General features: G+C 39.6%; 1 protein-coding gene across 1 annotated transcript in view; it reads right to left on the bottom strand.

Annotated features, from left to right (window-relative positions):
- The window catches only part of NALCN (sodium leak channel, non-selective), a 239,407-nt gene that overhangs the window by 94,064 nt on the left and 128,703 nt on the right, over nucleotides 1-16,640 (bottom strand). Inside the window, exons 12-14 of the mRNA XM_082071240.1 lie at nucleotides 14,316-14,483; nucleotides 7,028-7,219; nucleotides 1,113-1,250 (exon numbers count right to left, since the gene is read on the bottom strand). Coding sequence (XP_081927366.1) covers nucleotides 1,113-1,250; nucleotides 7,028-7,219; nucleotides 14,316-14,483 — 498 coding nt within the window. The remainder of the gene's footprint in view (nucleotides 1-1,112; nucleotides 1,251-7,027; nucleotides 7,220-14,315; nucleotides 14,484-16,640) is intronic.

Here is a 16,640-nt window from a genome sequence, read left to right as displayed (position 1 = left end):
CAAGGACTCCTTCAACCCTTGCAAGCAAATTACATGTCCTATACGTCTGCTGATATGTACATTTGTTTGGCTTAGACTTTGATTTGGTTAAGCAGCTCTAAGAGCATCAGATGCCCTTTAATGCCATTTATAAAGTGGTCAAGATTCTAGTTCGCATGAAAGAACCTGCTGCACCCACAATTAGAGTCTGACTAGTCTTTAAAAGTGAAACAGGACATATTGTAAAGTAAAAGTAGATGGAAGCTGATGGAGATTGTGTCAATCCAGTTCGGACCTTACGTAAGTAGATAACTGAACAAAGAAAGAAAATGGAATCAATAAAGTGAAAATATGAGTAAGTGCCTCAAAAACTGCAGTGAATGCAAAATATAAAATAAGCAAAAGTAGGAGTGAATTAAGGATGGTTAAAATGGGTATTCCCCTGATGGTGGTGTTTGCTCTGTGTTGGTATTCAAAACACAGTACAAACCCGTGACTGATATAATATATTAAAAAAAACTGTTTTCCTTACTGTTTTCTCTATAAAAAATTGTAATAATCCCATTTAAAATGCATACAGATATGCATTTGGACATAATCCCCATTGTCATTCACCTGCTGGAACCTCTTTATTAATTCTCATCCTTTTATTGCTAGATATACTATATCATATATTTTCCATGCATTGATTTTGCATTAGACAACAGGAAAGCAGTGATTTTTAGTTAAGAGTTTGCATCCTAAGGCTTTACACTTCTCGCTTTAATTGCTGCTGCAAAGAGAACGCAATGGAAATTGAGGAGACGATTTTACATGATAAATAAAAGCACTTGCTTTACTCTGCAATCAGAACTGTGAAGGTACAAGACAGTTAACAATTATATTATTAGTCTAGCAGTGTGACTTGGATCTTATGAAGAACATCACCTCACAACAAAACGAAGGCTCACTGCTGCCTTATGCCACATGGCTGAAGGGGAAATTCCACCACATCAAAGAACTAATCCTAAAGCCCTCTATGCTGAAAATGAGCATCAGAATTAGTTTTAACTAGCTGAGAAAAAATAATCCAAGAGCTATGGCTATAATTCAAAACAAAGAAAAGCACAGCACATTTGCAAGGCAAAACTTACCAGAGTAGCAAAAAGATGATATAGTATAAAGTAAATGGCAACTACTGGTGCCCACATATGTCCTACAGCATTCAGTGTCTGGTCCATGACATCCACCCATCCTTCCTGTGTGAGAATCTGAAACATTGACATGAACGCCTGCAAGAAAAAGAATCACAAACATATTAACAATTCACAAATTATTTTAATGTGATTTTACAGACACATACCTCAAATTGATTTAACAGAGCAGAACACCTCTTTTGTTTGTTTAATCTTAATTAACAAATGTATTTCAATTTTTACAGTCAGACGAAATGCTATTCCAGAGCTAAAGGAGAAACAAATAGCTTAACCTTTGACTGAACTGCAATATGCACTGTGATTCTGTGTAACTGGAGGGGGAGATTTCAAGTTTATATTACTAATATTAATTACAGGCAAGTACTTTGCTAGGGCTCCTTATCAAGTTTGCAAAGTTTTTCAAACAAAACAATGTCTTCTCCAAGCAGTTATTCCCAATGCAAACAGGACCCTTAAGATTACAGGCACACCCTTAAGGGAGTCCAGGCTGTGATCTCTACCCTGCAGTGTAGGGTAGAATCTACTCTAGAGCAGACTGTCCACATGCATGCATACAGCACTTGGTCCCCATGGCCACAACATATCATTAGTATTTGGTGACAAGGATTTGGACCACTGATAAGGATGCTATGACTAGAGCTTTTTCTCCTCTGTCCATTATAATTAGTACATATTTTAAAGTACAAAAATTGGATCATGTTACCTCTATCATGTTCAGAGGAAGAACTGTGCATTTTTACTCTGTTAGGGTCGTCCCAAACATTTAGCTGCTAAGGGCTTGGTAAATTTTGCCTGCTGGCTCTCACAAAAAACCCCACACCAGAACCCAGAGTGGTTCTTATTGCTGTCATGTTCTGTGGCACTCTGAAGCAGACAGCAGCCTAAACTCACTGTTAGGCTAAGACCAAGGAGTTTGAGAGCTATTTTTACAGTTGCTTTTCAGAATTAAATCACACAAATCAAATTTTCAGAGATGGTTAAGCCTACAAATCCAAACCACTCACCAGCAGTGAAGCTAAGGTATACACAGAACAGATCAAGGCATCCAAGTGAGCAAATGCACATATTGGGAGATGAAGTTAAACTTTCTGCATCAGCAACATCTTGACCAAATGTAATGTTCCCACCTTTCCTTTGAACACACAGATCCCTCAGAGAACAAAGGCCAGCATAAACTAGAAGCAGCAGAGAAAATTGCTTGCAATTACTGTTCTGTAAATCCTTTATGTCAGCTAAAATCTTTGCTATGTCGTGTTAGGAGAGCCCAAATACGAGGGTTGGAATTTGCAGTGCCCTCCAGTTGTATGTTCCTGCCAGTAACCTCGGCCTTAACTAGCATGTTGCTGATCAGTGGCCAGATTCTCCCCCAGACCTGACTCCTGACAACCACACACTGCACAAAATTACAGAGTCTCATTAGCGACTCCTTTCCTTACAAAAAGTCATTATAAGAGTTCTGGAAAAAACCCCAAACAAAGCACCAACGAGTGTTATCTAGCTCTGCAAAATACCTCAAGTCTCTCCTAATGCAAAATCTGCAGAGAAGGAAACATTTGAGATCTTTAGTTCAGGAGTGGCCTTCTGGCCAGAGGAGCGTGCCTGAACCAAGCAGGAAATTCGGACCCCTTTACAGCTGCTGGGGGTGCTCGAGGGTGAAGAAGACAACCACGCCACTAGTGCCCAGCACCACTCCTCAGCTCCCCTTCGTGATGGGGAGGTGAAGCTAAACCTGTCACTGTTTCCTGCACTCATAGCACCCCTGGAGCCAGCGATGGTCGCACCTGACTGGTGTGTGAGACTCCTTGCTGACATACAAGGTGGGCACTACATTAAGCAATACACCCCACAGCTGGCTTTAAAAACACCTGAGAGACTGGATAATTGAATCAGTGCAGTATCCCTTTTCCTAAATCACACTATATTACTGTAGTTTATTGCTTTCAAAAAATATGTATCTTAATTAATTCCTCAAGGTATAAAGACACCTTCAATACTATCTTGTAGACCTCTCATTAATACAAGTATTGGATTAATTTGGAAAAGACCTTCTTCTAATATCATAAAAATCTAATCTTCCATCTAAAACAGCTGTCCATAAAGCATATAGTTACATAAAATAGCCTTTCAGCATAATTTAAACATTTAAATATAACATTAAAGTCCAGTATATGACAAAACATTAGTTTTAAGAAAATACAGCACTGCACAATGAGTATATGCATCACACCTAGCAATCTCCTTTGGAGCAAGTTATTTTTAGTTGAAAGGTATACTTCCCACTGTTTATTTTAAAATTAATTTGAAATGCAACTAGCTGACAGAATCAACATCTGTGAAGATGAGATTTATGCAAATGGTGATCTTCTGAATTAATTTGTGTTATAGAAAAGACTGTCAATTTCTTTGAGTATTTATGCCCTATTACTTAATGAGCTGTTTTGATGATGGAAGTCAAACTATCTTTTTATTTATAGGGGAAGATTGGCAAAGGTCCAGTGGAACATCCAAGACCAAGTGCCAGTTCTGATATCTTGTCCAGCTATTACAGGGGTGATACCTGACAAATGACTACTTACAGTTATGATGTTCTTGACTTGTAACTGCTGCTTGTCCAAAAAATATTATGGGCCAAATCTCAATGGCTTCATTCATGGAAGTGGTCATACAATCAGTGGGATTACTTCTGCAAGCTCAGTTAACAGGATTTAGGCCAGTGTTGTGAAATGTTTGCAATCTGTTCTACCTGTGTAAACTAAGCCTTTTCTCCTAACAAAGCCATGAGTGGTCAATAACACCCTGAGAAAAGAGTAGCCATCCTGTGAAAACATGGCAATGACACTGAGATTGTAACTGCATCAGAGAATTAAGAGTACATTGCTCAACTTTTTAAATGGATGATGCTTAGGCTGAACTAACATTTCACAACTTGAGCTTTCTCCACGCTCAAAGCTAGGAGTGAAGTCCTGGTTTTGCCGAAGACTGAGGGATTTTTGCTGCTGAGATCAGTTGGGCCTGGTTTTCATCTTGTGTTGACCCATTTAAAAGAACAGCAGCATTCCCAGCTTTGTAACTTGAGACACCGAGTAGTCAACACATGGCCCCAAACCCCAAGAGAAACCAGGGCATGGAAGTCAGAGACACTTAAAATGGGCTTTGTTTTCCACACAGTGAATTTTAAAATTTCTTAGCAGCCATCTTACACTGATGCCTTTGAACAGACGTCCCCCTCCCATTCCTTCGTCAGGGGGCCCAGCTGTCCCCCGTCCCCAAGGCTCAACAGCCCGAGAAGACATGTAGAAACAGAGATGGCAAATGGCTAAAAACAGTATAGGGAACATCTCTATTTTTATACTTAGCATTAGAGAGAAAGCCAAACCATTTGGGAAGTTGCAATGGCCGAAAGAAGGGTGAAATTTGTAGCCATGGCAACACCGAGCTTGTGCCTATTGACTGTTGTCAGGAAACCATGTGAAAACATGCAATTTAGAGGCATTAGCAGAAGGAGGAGGTCTGCTTGTTCCAAAACCCATACTGTGCCTTCTTATAAAACACTTACAGTTTCAAAATGATTTTAGGTTGTCTGTTTCAGTGCAGAAAGCACTTTAATGTACAAACTCAAAATTTAGCCTCTATTACCACCATTTTCAGGTGCTTGTCCTCTCTGTATTTGTAACTGAAAAAGTCCACAGCAACAGTCCTGGCCATTTTAGGTTTGCTCTTCTTTGGCGATAAGCTCCTAAAAATTTATCTTGGCAAATTCTGCTATTGCAGACCTCATATCACCTCCTATGTCATATAGAAATGCAAGCACGTCTTCAGTCTTGTTTTAAAAATAATACATTCCAGGCAAACCCAAAGTTGTGTCTTATTGTAAACAGATTCAGGGCTCTTTATTCAGAGCAGGCAACATGAATAGGAATTTCCCAGGCCTTGCTAGGAAGACACACTCCTTCGGAGGGACACCATCACTCATACCATCAATCACAATATTTAAATACACGATTTTGAAGTACACAATTTTCACAGACTCAACCTATTAAGAGATGTTTTACTAAAAAACTGCAAAAAAAAAGAGAAACAACATACTGTAAATTATACTTCTGAAACATTCACAACAAGGTGAATAGGTATACAAATAAACAGTAACTAAAAAATGAGGAGAGACTCTTGCTTCTAGCTATCCTATAAAAAGTATTAAAATTCTTTCAGATCAGTATTGCTGGAACACTCCTCTATTACTGGTAACAGGTCTTCTATTTTTCCCAAACTTAAGTCAGAAAATAGAAAACAAGTTTGGATATTTTCTGTTTGTAAAAAACTGTATAATTTCTGGAGAAAATACCTTCTCACTCTTCAAAAATGTATTTAGTATATACATGTATCTGTTAAAATTCAATATGATAGAATAGAAGCTCTTATTGAAGCTTAAATCACCTTAGACTGAAATGCTCAAAATAATTTAAAACTTCACCAACATCTTGAGGTATCTTGGCAATGTTTTACTGCAAACGGATCTTTCTCAGACACTTGTATCAATTTATCTAGTTAAAATGTGCGAATGGTTGTGAATTTGTCTTATTTTAATTATACAACAATAATTATTTCAGGACTTTCAATGCCATTTTGTATAAATAACAATTCTTAAAAAACCCTCCATGGTGATTTCAAACTTGCAGTTGGAAGCTTTTTCAGGAGTTATATATGGGAGGTGGACACACAATATAGTGGTAGTATCACCCAATTTAGAGGCAGAAGTCTGGCTTCATTAGAAAAAGCTTAAGTTTTCTTCAGCATTTAAAAAATGAATTATACTAAATTCTTTATGATCCTACTGGCAGCTTTTCTAAGCACATTTTCCAAAATAGAAAGCATGGTGTTGCACTATTCCCTGTGGGTAGGTATTTTTTGTCTTACATTTGATGGCGAGGTTCCCATACAACAAGTTCAGGTTGATAATTACAAATTGTTGCCTAGCTGCTTTGTTTGCTAAATGCGTGACCCTTGAGGCTGTCTTATTCATTGTTATTTAATTGCTCCAACCAATGCACTTTCACTAAAATAGATACATTGGATAACCAAACTGCAATGACAGAAAGAAATAAATTGTCACTGGAACCAATCCATGTACGCTCAGTCTAATCCATTATTAAAGAAATAGCAGTATTTTCATTCAGAACAGTGTGCTTCAATAAATACATTAGCTCCAATTTCCACTGATTTTCAATGTTCTGTTCTGAATTAATGCAATGTCCACAAATATCCATTATTTATACCCAAAAGGCAAACACTTATTTTGTCAATTAAGACAGGTTTTATAACCCTGTGTAAAACAAGCATTCCTGTACAAATCAAGAACAAACACTTCCATAATATGAAGATATAAATCATGCGTAGACAGGTCTTATGTAAATTTTGTGACTAATATTCATGAATGTGCACATGAATTCTCTTTCTGTAACATTCTAGAGTGCCATTAATCCATATGCTTTGTTGTGTCATCATCAGGGTGCATACATGAAATTTCTCTATACTCCCTCGACAGCAGAAATAGAATACCTCACCCAAAGACAAACTTCACCACTCATGGACTACAGCAAGAAAATACAATTCTGTTATCTACACACATGGAGATAAGCTGCTCCATCATTCTCAATAAGAAAGAAAGATCACTAATATAATAACAAATATGATAAAATCATAGAATCATAAATAATTTAGGCTGGAAAAGACTTTTAAGATCATCGAGTCAAACTGTCAACATGACACTGCCAAGTCCACCACCAATGGTAAGAAAATATCGATCATAAGAAAATAAAAACAAGCAATGAGAAGTCAGTGTTTTTTATACTTGCCCGTGGAAAGGTTGTAAATCTATCCAGTTCTTCCACAAAGCAAAACATCTGTAAACTGATTGCTGACATTACGATTAAAAGGCTGGCAGTAAATACCACCAAACTCCCAAGTTTTTTTCCTGGTCCAAATATCTTATACACAAAATCCTCCAAAGCAGGAGAAATCTTTATGAGCCGAACTACTCTAAGAACCTGCAGAGAAAGAGAAAATACAGCTGTATTAATTATTAGATTATCACATTAATCAATAACTTTTCACAGGATCAGACACTTCAAGGCCAAAAAGGGACCTGCAGCCTTGTAGGCCAGTAGGTATCAGGTTGCTACCACATGTAACAGACCAAAAGCTGTGGGTTAGGTTAAGAACACAAGCCCTTGAACCTGTCAGGTTTTGTCTGTACACATCTTGGCTTGCCTGGATTATTTTTTTAGCTAGCAACAGCAGTTATCCAATGACCAGGTAACTTAACCTGCTTTGTTTTTTGCTTAGCTATTTATGATTGCATGGTGTAACGCTTATTGTTACAAATCTCTTTTTTTTTCCAACATATAGTAATAACAAGCTGTAATTTGGAACAGAAAGACGTATCTATGACCCTTTCATAAAATCCAGCATCGAGATGTACAGGTACGAGATGACAGCAGAGGCCTTGAGAGTACAGGCACAGGAGGATACCCAAGGCCGTCACCAACTCACCAATCATGAAGTCATCACAGAAATGCAACTGGGTAAAGCTGTTTTGGGGTAACAAAGGGAACAAAGAGACAAAACACACCACAGATAGTAAATCTGAATGTAATGTGCAATTACAGTGCAATGAAGGTTTACAGTGTGTTACCACACACAAGGATAGTTTCAGGCAGACTTAGCAATTGAGAATCTACTGCAGTGCTATGTAAATTGCTCCAGTTTGATTACCGTCACTGTTAAGAAGTCATACTTATTTTAAATGGACAGGGTACTGAACAGTCTCTGAAGAAAGCTCTGCTTTGAGCAGCAAGCTAGGTGAGATTACTTTCAAAGGCCACTTCCAACCCAGGTTTTTCTGTGACTCTATGTTATTTGTTGCACCAGGTAAACATATTCACATAAAGAACTGCCAACTCTTCTTCCACAGGTCATCTTTCCATTTCAGTGATCCAAAGCAAAATTGCTTGGCATTGAGTACCATATAATCTAGAACGTTTGGTACATATTTTGCTATTTTATCCTACATACAACAAGGGAAATTTTGGGTGGCACTTCTCAGTATCAGAGGGCATGGCATTGTGTGCCACTGACATATTTGATATATTTGACATACAGGGTGTTTCGAAAAGATGTTTGGGGTCTACCTTTTTGAAACACCCTATAAACTGTTTTGAAATTGGGTTCATCTTTTAGAAACAACCTGTATTTGACAACTCTCAGTAGCCGCTGCAAAACTGTGATTGTGTGTGGAACTCCTGACCCATTCACTGCTGAGTGCACCTTGGAAAAGCTGCTGACAGCTCTGATTCTCCTACTTCTGCCCCTGATTGTGGCACAAACAGTGACATGAACATTACTATCAACAGGAGGCAATGGCAGCAACAGTAGTTGCTGGAGACAACAGACAGCAGCGTATGGGGAAAGTAAGAGTCTGCAGTTCTTACAGAGAAAAAAATTTCCTAGCCCAAAGTATCACCTATATTTCTGCAAGAATCATACTGAAACTGAAAGGTAGGAATTACAGTGCAATTACAGGCTGACCTTATGTGCAAGTCAAATGCAATTACTGTGCTGCTTTTGGAGACAAAATAAGTTTGACAGAAGATGTTCACAGAAGAAGTTCACTGTACCTTGTAGCTTGCTAATAATGTACACCTTTGCACTTCGCCTGAAACTCATCTCCCTGCCTATCTGCCAGGTAGGCAGAATATCCTAGTCATCTAGGCTTTACTGCCAAAGGGGAGAGAAAGCCAACTTAAGAAAGCAACTTTTTTTCCACACATACCAGATCCTTTGTGAGAGATGGGATGAGCACTCATTGTCTCCAGTAAAAAAGGGTCCTAAATACACAGGTTACACTAAATATCTTGACTTTCACAATGTTACAGCATGGTGAGATAAAGTCCTTTCTTTCACATTGGTGCTGTGATCACATTACCTATAGTCTGAGTCCATGAAACTGGTTACCAAGGCAGTAACAGCGAGATGAATGACATTTCCAAGTACTATGAACATGTAAACATGACGTCTTCTTACTTACAAGATCTACTCGCAGTGTAAACGTTAGCTCTATTCCCATCAATACTAGCTTCAGCACTCACCCCAATGTGGTGAAGTTGGTATTCTGAGCTGTGTTTTAGATAAACTATTACCTGCCTTACTTTTTCCCCCCTTCCTTTGGAGAACTTTAATTGACCTTCAAGCAGCACATTAATCTTATTGACACTACTTGTTTTATTCATTTATTTTCATTAAGTGACAAATTGAATCTTGCAAAAGTACACTCTAATGAACAGTTATGCATTCTATGTAATTGGATTGCAAATTGTATTAAATTTAAGAGCTGTAGAAGGTGCACTATTTGGATTAAATATAAAAATATGTTAAAAAGCAAATCAAGATAGAAAATAGAAAAGAGGTGCCACAGCTTTGTTACAAAGAATGGCTGCATCTCCTAAAAAGGATATTTATTCAGAAAATTACTTAGCAATATTTTCCCCAAGCACAAATACAATACCAACTCTTCTAGTCCAGTATAGGTCAAATTCAGTTTAAATCTCTCTCTTTTCTGCCAGTTCATTACAGATCTCTGCAATAATATGCAAATTCTGTCATTTCTCCACTGATTTTGTGCTCTACAGATTACAGCCATGGAGTGGTGCATTGCTGTAGTCTTTCACAGAGGGCTTTGCAAAGTGTTTTGAATGAACGTACAGCAAAAGGAATGGGTGGGAGGGTGGACAGTAGCCAATGTAGTGAAGACTGAATGATGTGTTGGCAAACGGTAATGATAAAGACCTACAAATAATGCAGATGGAAATATATGGTAAGGAAGACCAGACAAGCCAAGTGATATTTCTGCTTGCTATCCTGGAATGTGTCAAATAAGACTCCTGTTTTCAGTAATCTGTTTTGTTGGCTGACAAGGAACACATTTAACCTGTCATCATTAATACCTAAAGGCCTGGAAATCTGCCTAACGTCAAGACGTATCGATGTGAAAAAGTCTTTTTGACCTTGGTTGATTTGAAAATGTGTTATCTAGCTTGCCCAGAAGCTTAATTGCGGGGGAATATGGTGCATACCTCCCTTACTAACTGACATCAAAGGTAAAGTTTTTTCCAGCCTTACTGTCATTTTCCTTTTAGGTGATTTGGATTGCAAAATACAACCCAAATCTTTCAGTATAGTAGGTGTTTCTGCTTGTAAAATGTATGTGTCTCATATATATCCTCATATTTTCTATCAGAAATGCTAGCACTTAAAAAAAACCCCACAACACCCCACCCTGCCACAGGAAAATAATCAAATACATTAAAAATAAAATACTTATTTTATTAACAACATCTGGTTACATTTTATTTTCAAAATCATGAGTTAGTAATGACATTACCTATTTAGTCCTACACACTAATAATTTATACTTAAAATTCCTAGAAATTATCAGATGGAAGTGAACTCTCCCCTAATAAATATCGACCAACTATTAAGAAATACCGAAATACTGAATAACAACATTTTACATATTTGGACAGCAAAATCAAAGCTATAACCATCTGAGTGCCTTCAAATGATACTAAGAGAAAACAGAATATGTGATCCTGAAAGACTTCTTGAGAAGGTTTGTAGAGCCATTTAGAAAAAATACAGGATGGCATAGGTTTCTCCTATGTCCAATACAGCCAATGCCAGCCACCTTCAAGACAGACCCACTGATGGCCAAGGCTGAGCCCATCAGTAATGATGGTAGTGTCTCTGGGATAATATAGTTAAGAAGGGTGAAAAAAACCCTGCATATGTGCAATTGCAGCCAAGGAGAGGAGTGAGACTCTGTGAGAGAAAAAACTCTGGGACACACAGGTAAGTGAAGAAAGAGGGAGCAGAGGTTCCCCTGCAGCCCATGGTGCAGACCATGGTGAGGCCACCTGTCCCCTGCAGCCCATGGACGTCCATGGTGGAGCAGAGATCCATCGGAAGCCTGTGGAGAACCCCACACCAGAGCAGGTGGATGCCCAGAGGAGGCTGTGACCCTGTGGGAAGCACACGCTGGAGCAGGCCCCTGGCAGGACCTGTAGTCCCATGGAGAGAGGAGCCCAGGCTGGAGCAGGGGAAGAGTGTGAGGAGTCCTCCCCTGAGGAGGAAGCAGCGCCAGAGAAAACGTGTGATGAACTGACCACAACCCCCATCCCCGGTCCCCCTGCGCTGCTGGTGGGGAGGAGGTAGAGAAATAGGGAGTGAAATTGAGCCCAGGGAGAAGGGAGGGACAGGGGGAAGGTGTTTTAAGGTTTAGTTTTTATTTCTCATTCATAGAATCATGGAATAGTTTGGGGTAGAAGGGACCTTCAAATGCCATACAGTCCAGCCTGTCCTCATAGGAGAGGTGTTCCATCCTTCTGAGCATTTTCATGGCCTTCCTCTGGCCCCTCTCCAACAGGTCCATGTCTTTCCTGTACTGAGGGCTCCAGAGCTGGACACAGGACTCCAGGTGGGGTCTCACCAGAGCGGAGCAGAGGGGCAGAATCACCTCCCTCGACCTGCTGGCCACGCTGCTTTTGATGCAGCCCAGGAAACACCAGCCTTCTGGGCTGCCCATTGCTGGCTCATGTCCCATCTTTCATCCATCAGTACCCCCAAGTCCTCGGCAGGGCTGCTCTCAATCCCTTCATCCTCCAGCTTGTATTGATATCAGGGGTCACCCTGACCCAGGTGCAGGACCTTGCACTTGGCCTTGTTGATTTTGATTGGTAATAAAATTAAACCAGTTTCTCCAAGTAGAGTCTGTTTTGCTTGTGATGGTAACTGGCAAGTGATCCCTCCCTGTCCTTATCTTGACTCACGAGCCTTTCGTTATATTTTCTCCCCCCATCCAGTTGATGAAGGGAGTGACAGAGCGGCTTTGGTGGGCACCTGGCAGCCAGCCAGGGTCAAACCACCACACATTTGTAGAAGTCTGAAAAGGCCATCACACTTCAACCCACACTTGGGGAGACTTCTCCCCCATATTGTACTCGCTTATAATATGTGTCACTATAGCTAATCACATTTGTTGACAGGACTCTGCCTGACAATTTATTATTTGCCTTTATTATTAATCATTCACCATAGCAATTCATTGCTAAATAATGGGCAGATACGAATTGTTTGATTTTTTTTCTTTAGAAAATCCCTTTCTTCAGCACTGTAGAATATAGCACATTATAATGAATCTCAGTGCTTTCTCCCACAACTGGAACAATCCTAAGCACTTCAAGGAGAATGAATGGGGAATTGGTTGCACTGACTGAGAGAGGAGGAATCAGAGTCTGAATTAATCAGTCTGTCTTTGTCTCTCCTTCCTGCTCTTCCCCAAAGTGAAAACATAGGAAGAGTCTAATAAACACACTTTCCCTCTACAAAAAGTATGGTTGGAGAGCTATAAAAACAAACACTATGATGATTCTGGGGAAACGACCTCAGAAGACCAGAAACAACTGGACAAGAGACTCTTAGGCACATGACTGCCACAGAGGACTTGGAGAAGCAACAGCAAGTGTACTGAGGCCTCAGGGACAGAAGTCAGGAGAGCAATGGTGGACACTACAGGAAGGTGATGCTGTTACCAGCTGTATGCAAGGTTAAGGCTGAATGAAGGACAGCAAATCACAGAATCACAGAACAGCTGGGGTTGGAAGGAACCTCTGAAGATCATCTAGTCTAACCCCCCAGCTAAAGCAGGTTCACCCAGAGCAGATCGCAAAGGAATGTGTCCAGGTAGGTCTTGAATGTCTCCAGAGGAGACTCCACAGCCTCACTGGGCAGCCTGTTCCAGTGCTCTGGCACCCTCAACGTAGTTTCTCCTCATGTTTAGATGGAACCTCCTGTGTTTCAGTCTGTGTTCATTGCCCCTCATCCTATTGTTGGGCACCACTGAAAGGAGTCTGGTCCCATCCTCTTGACACCCACTCTTGAGATATTTATAAACATTGATGAGATCCTCTCTCAGCCTTCTCCAGGCTGAACAGACCCAGCTCTCTCAGTCTGTCTTCATAGGAAAGGAACTCTAGGCTCCTAATCATCTTTGTAGCCCACTGCTGGACTCCCTCCAGTAATTCCTTATCTTTCTTAAACTGGGGACCCAGAACTGGATGCAGTTCTCCAGATGTGGCCTCACCAGGGCAGAGCAGAGAGGGAGGAGAACCTGCCTCCACCTGCTGGTCGCACTCTTCTTAATGCACCCCAGGATATCATTTGCCTTCTTGGCCACAAGGGCACATTGTTGACTCATGGTCAACCTGTTGTTGACCAGAACTCCCAGGTCCTTCTCTGCAGTGCTGCTTTCCCTTACCTGTACTGGTGCCTGGGGTTATTCCTCCCCAGGTGCAAAATCCTTCACTTGTGCTTATTGAACTTCATCAGGTTCTTCCCTCCCCAGTCCTCCAGCCTGCCCAGGTCTTGCTGAATGGCAGCACAGCCTTCTGGTGTGTCAGCCCTTCCTCCTCAGTCTCCTCATCCAGGTCACTGAACAGGACTGGACCTAACACTGACCCCTGGGGAACCCCACTAACTACAGGTCTCCAACTAGACTCTACACCATTGATCACAATTCTCTGAGCTCTCCCATCCAGCCAGTTCATAATCCACCTCACTGTGCATTCATCCAGCCCACCCTTCCTGAGCTTGCCTATGAGGAGGTTGTGAGAGACTGTGTCAAAAAGCCTTGCTGAAGCTAAGGTAGACAACATCCACTGCTCTCCCCTCATCTGCCCACCATAGAAGGCTAGCAGGTTGGCCGAGCATCATTTCCCTTTGGTGAACCCATAATAAACTAATAATAAACTAATCTAAAACCTACTGAACAGAGTAGTTCAGATAAGAAATAAAAGTTGCTGAAAACAGAAAGGACTTCACAGCAAAGTGAGGAAGAATCCTGTTTCTATAGATCCACCCAATAAAGATAGTTAAGAACAAACACATTTGTTATATTTTTTGTATTCTCAAAATGAGTCAATGTCATGAGAATATCAGTAGTCTGAGAAGGGAAGTAAATGAGAGCGTAATGTTGATGGGTAATGTTTTTAATTGGTATAAAGGGTAAAACATAAAAGTAGCTGATCATACCTGAAAATATGTAAACTGAGAGTGATAGAGGTCTGGATAAATATGAAGAGTGGTTCCAACTACAAGCAGCGACTCAAACTTGTGAAGAGATGAGCTGATGTATCCTGTGAAACCCAAACACCAGATCTTCAGGAGAGCTTCTAAATCAAATAGAACTGTAAAAGCAACCTAGAAAAATACATAAAACAAGAAAGATGTTTTCAAAACTTTTATTTAAATTAACAAGTTTCTATGTCATGACATCTATCGAGGTTTTGTATGTCAAAAATAAAGATCTCCATGATATTTAACAAAAACACTCATACTCTACAGAATAAACAATAAACAATAAAATTTCTTATATTGGCTCACATTCTTCCTTAAAATGTACACTTTAGGAAATTTTCTGAAGTTTCAACACAGACAAGTAGATTCCACAATTTGGAAGGCATGAAATAATAAATCCATTCAGTTGACCTTTCACTTTATGTGTACAGATGAAAAGGTAAAAAACTGATAAGATATTTTTTTTCAAAATGTGAAGCAACACGTATGAGCTGTCTGAAGAATTTTAAGAGATATAAGGAACAAAGCAAAATTTAAAGATCTCATTTAAAAACTGCTACTTCAATTTTCTAAAACATCCCTAGCAAAACAGCTAAAGTAAACATCCCAGTAAAACACAGATAGAAAAGTGGGAAGTTATAGGGGAAGAAAACTACTTGTAGACACTGGATGACTGTGGGATTCCTTCAGAGGCCTCTCCTGTAATATTTAGACACTAAAATGCAGCATGTTCAGCTTGAAAAAGGGGAGACAATTTTACACAGGTTTACATCTTCAACATTTATTTTCTCTCTCTTCTCTCACTACTGAAAATCCTGGCTAGACACACTTCCTCCTCACCCATCTTCCTAATTTACCACTGTATATACACTCAGATACGCCCTCACTTCCCAGCAGCCAGGAAACCCAATGGAAAAGTTTCTCCTTGACTTAGCAATCTTCCTCTCTGACCCTTCACACACTTTGGGGCTCAAAAGAGACGCTGTAATAACATTAGGTGGCATCTCTATACAACGAATACTTTCAAAGTTATGTGTGAACATTAACAAAATACAGGTCAAACCTCCTTTGAGGGAAAGCATTATTCATCTTTTAAGATGGAGAGATTAATTGATGGTGGGCCATAATGTTTACCGGACTTGGCAAGGGATAATAGAGAATTAGATTTTAACCCTGAATCTCTGGGATGCTGCCTTAAGTACTTACATTATCTAAAATTTAAACTCTCCAGTCCCTCAAAAATAAATTTATCAACATGAAAGAGGGGTTTTGTGTGATGGCTAAATGAAATTTCACATGTTTTGTGTATACAGGATTGCCAAAAGCAGGAGTGGAGATGGAAATTAACCGCTGAAGTTTATGCCCTATGTTTATTCCCCTAGTCCACACAGCTGTGTATGAGCAGTGCTACCACCTCTATTATAAGGTTTCCTCAAGGCATGTAAATCAGTTATCAGGCTTCAAATGTCCTCTGAATGATTAAATCAAGGTGAAATGCTTCAGAGCACTCAAAAAAATTATTTACATTAGGAAAGAAATGCTACTAAAAATACTGGTGTGATTTCAGGCATACAAGGATCCACGTACACAACGTAGGGACTCTTTCACGCTCGTATTCTTCAATGTATCTGGCCAGTTTTTTCAGCCCTTGTTCTAGTAGCTCAAAGAGCTCAAGGAGAACAATGAGCCACATTTGAAGAAAATATCCCTGTTTATGAAAATTTCTACCTGAAACACAAGGGAAATGTTTTATCAAAAATTTAAAAATGAAAGCACACTTTCAAAGGAAAAAAACAAACAAACAACATCAAAGTGAGTCCTGAAAGAATAAGCGGGGAGAATTAGGAAAAATGGAACTGTGGGTAGAAAGCAGCTGGAATTCAACTTCAGACCAGGTGGAATAACAATACCATTTAAATACACACACACGTACTTCAGAGCACATAGGCTTCCTATTAGGACAAGACTAACAAATATGATGTTAAGTGTATTTTAATTTATTCTAAAAATGTGTGGGCGGGATCATTTGCATTTTACATGCTTGTCAAACGAATTCAAACCACTAGTACTTAAAAATGTATCAAATGGTTTGCATAACATCTGATTGCATTTATCCACCTGTCTTCCTGCTGACAGAGCTTGTATTTTTTTCCTTCCTTGTAATTAATTACAGGAGAAGATTCAAAATATCTGACTAGAACTTTTGTTAGGTGTGAAATGTAATAAAATTTTATAGACTTTTTTAAAAAAAAAAACAACTGAAAACACTCCTTTCATTTC

This window comes from Streptopelia decaocto, assembly GCF_964273445.1.
Source record: "Streptopelia decaocto genome assembly, chromosome: 1".
In the NCBI taxonomy this organism is placed as follows: domain Eukaryota; kingdom Metazoa; phylum Chordata; class Aves; order Columbiformes; family Columbidae; genus Streptopelia; species Streptopelia decaocto.
Note: the sequence above shows the minus strand (reverse complement) of the source record. Positions and strands in the feature narration are given on the sequence as shown.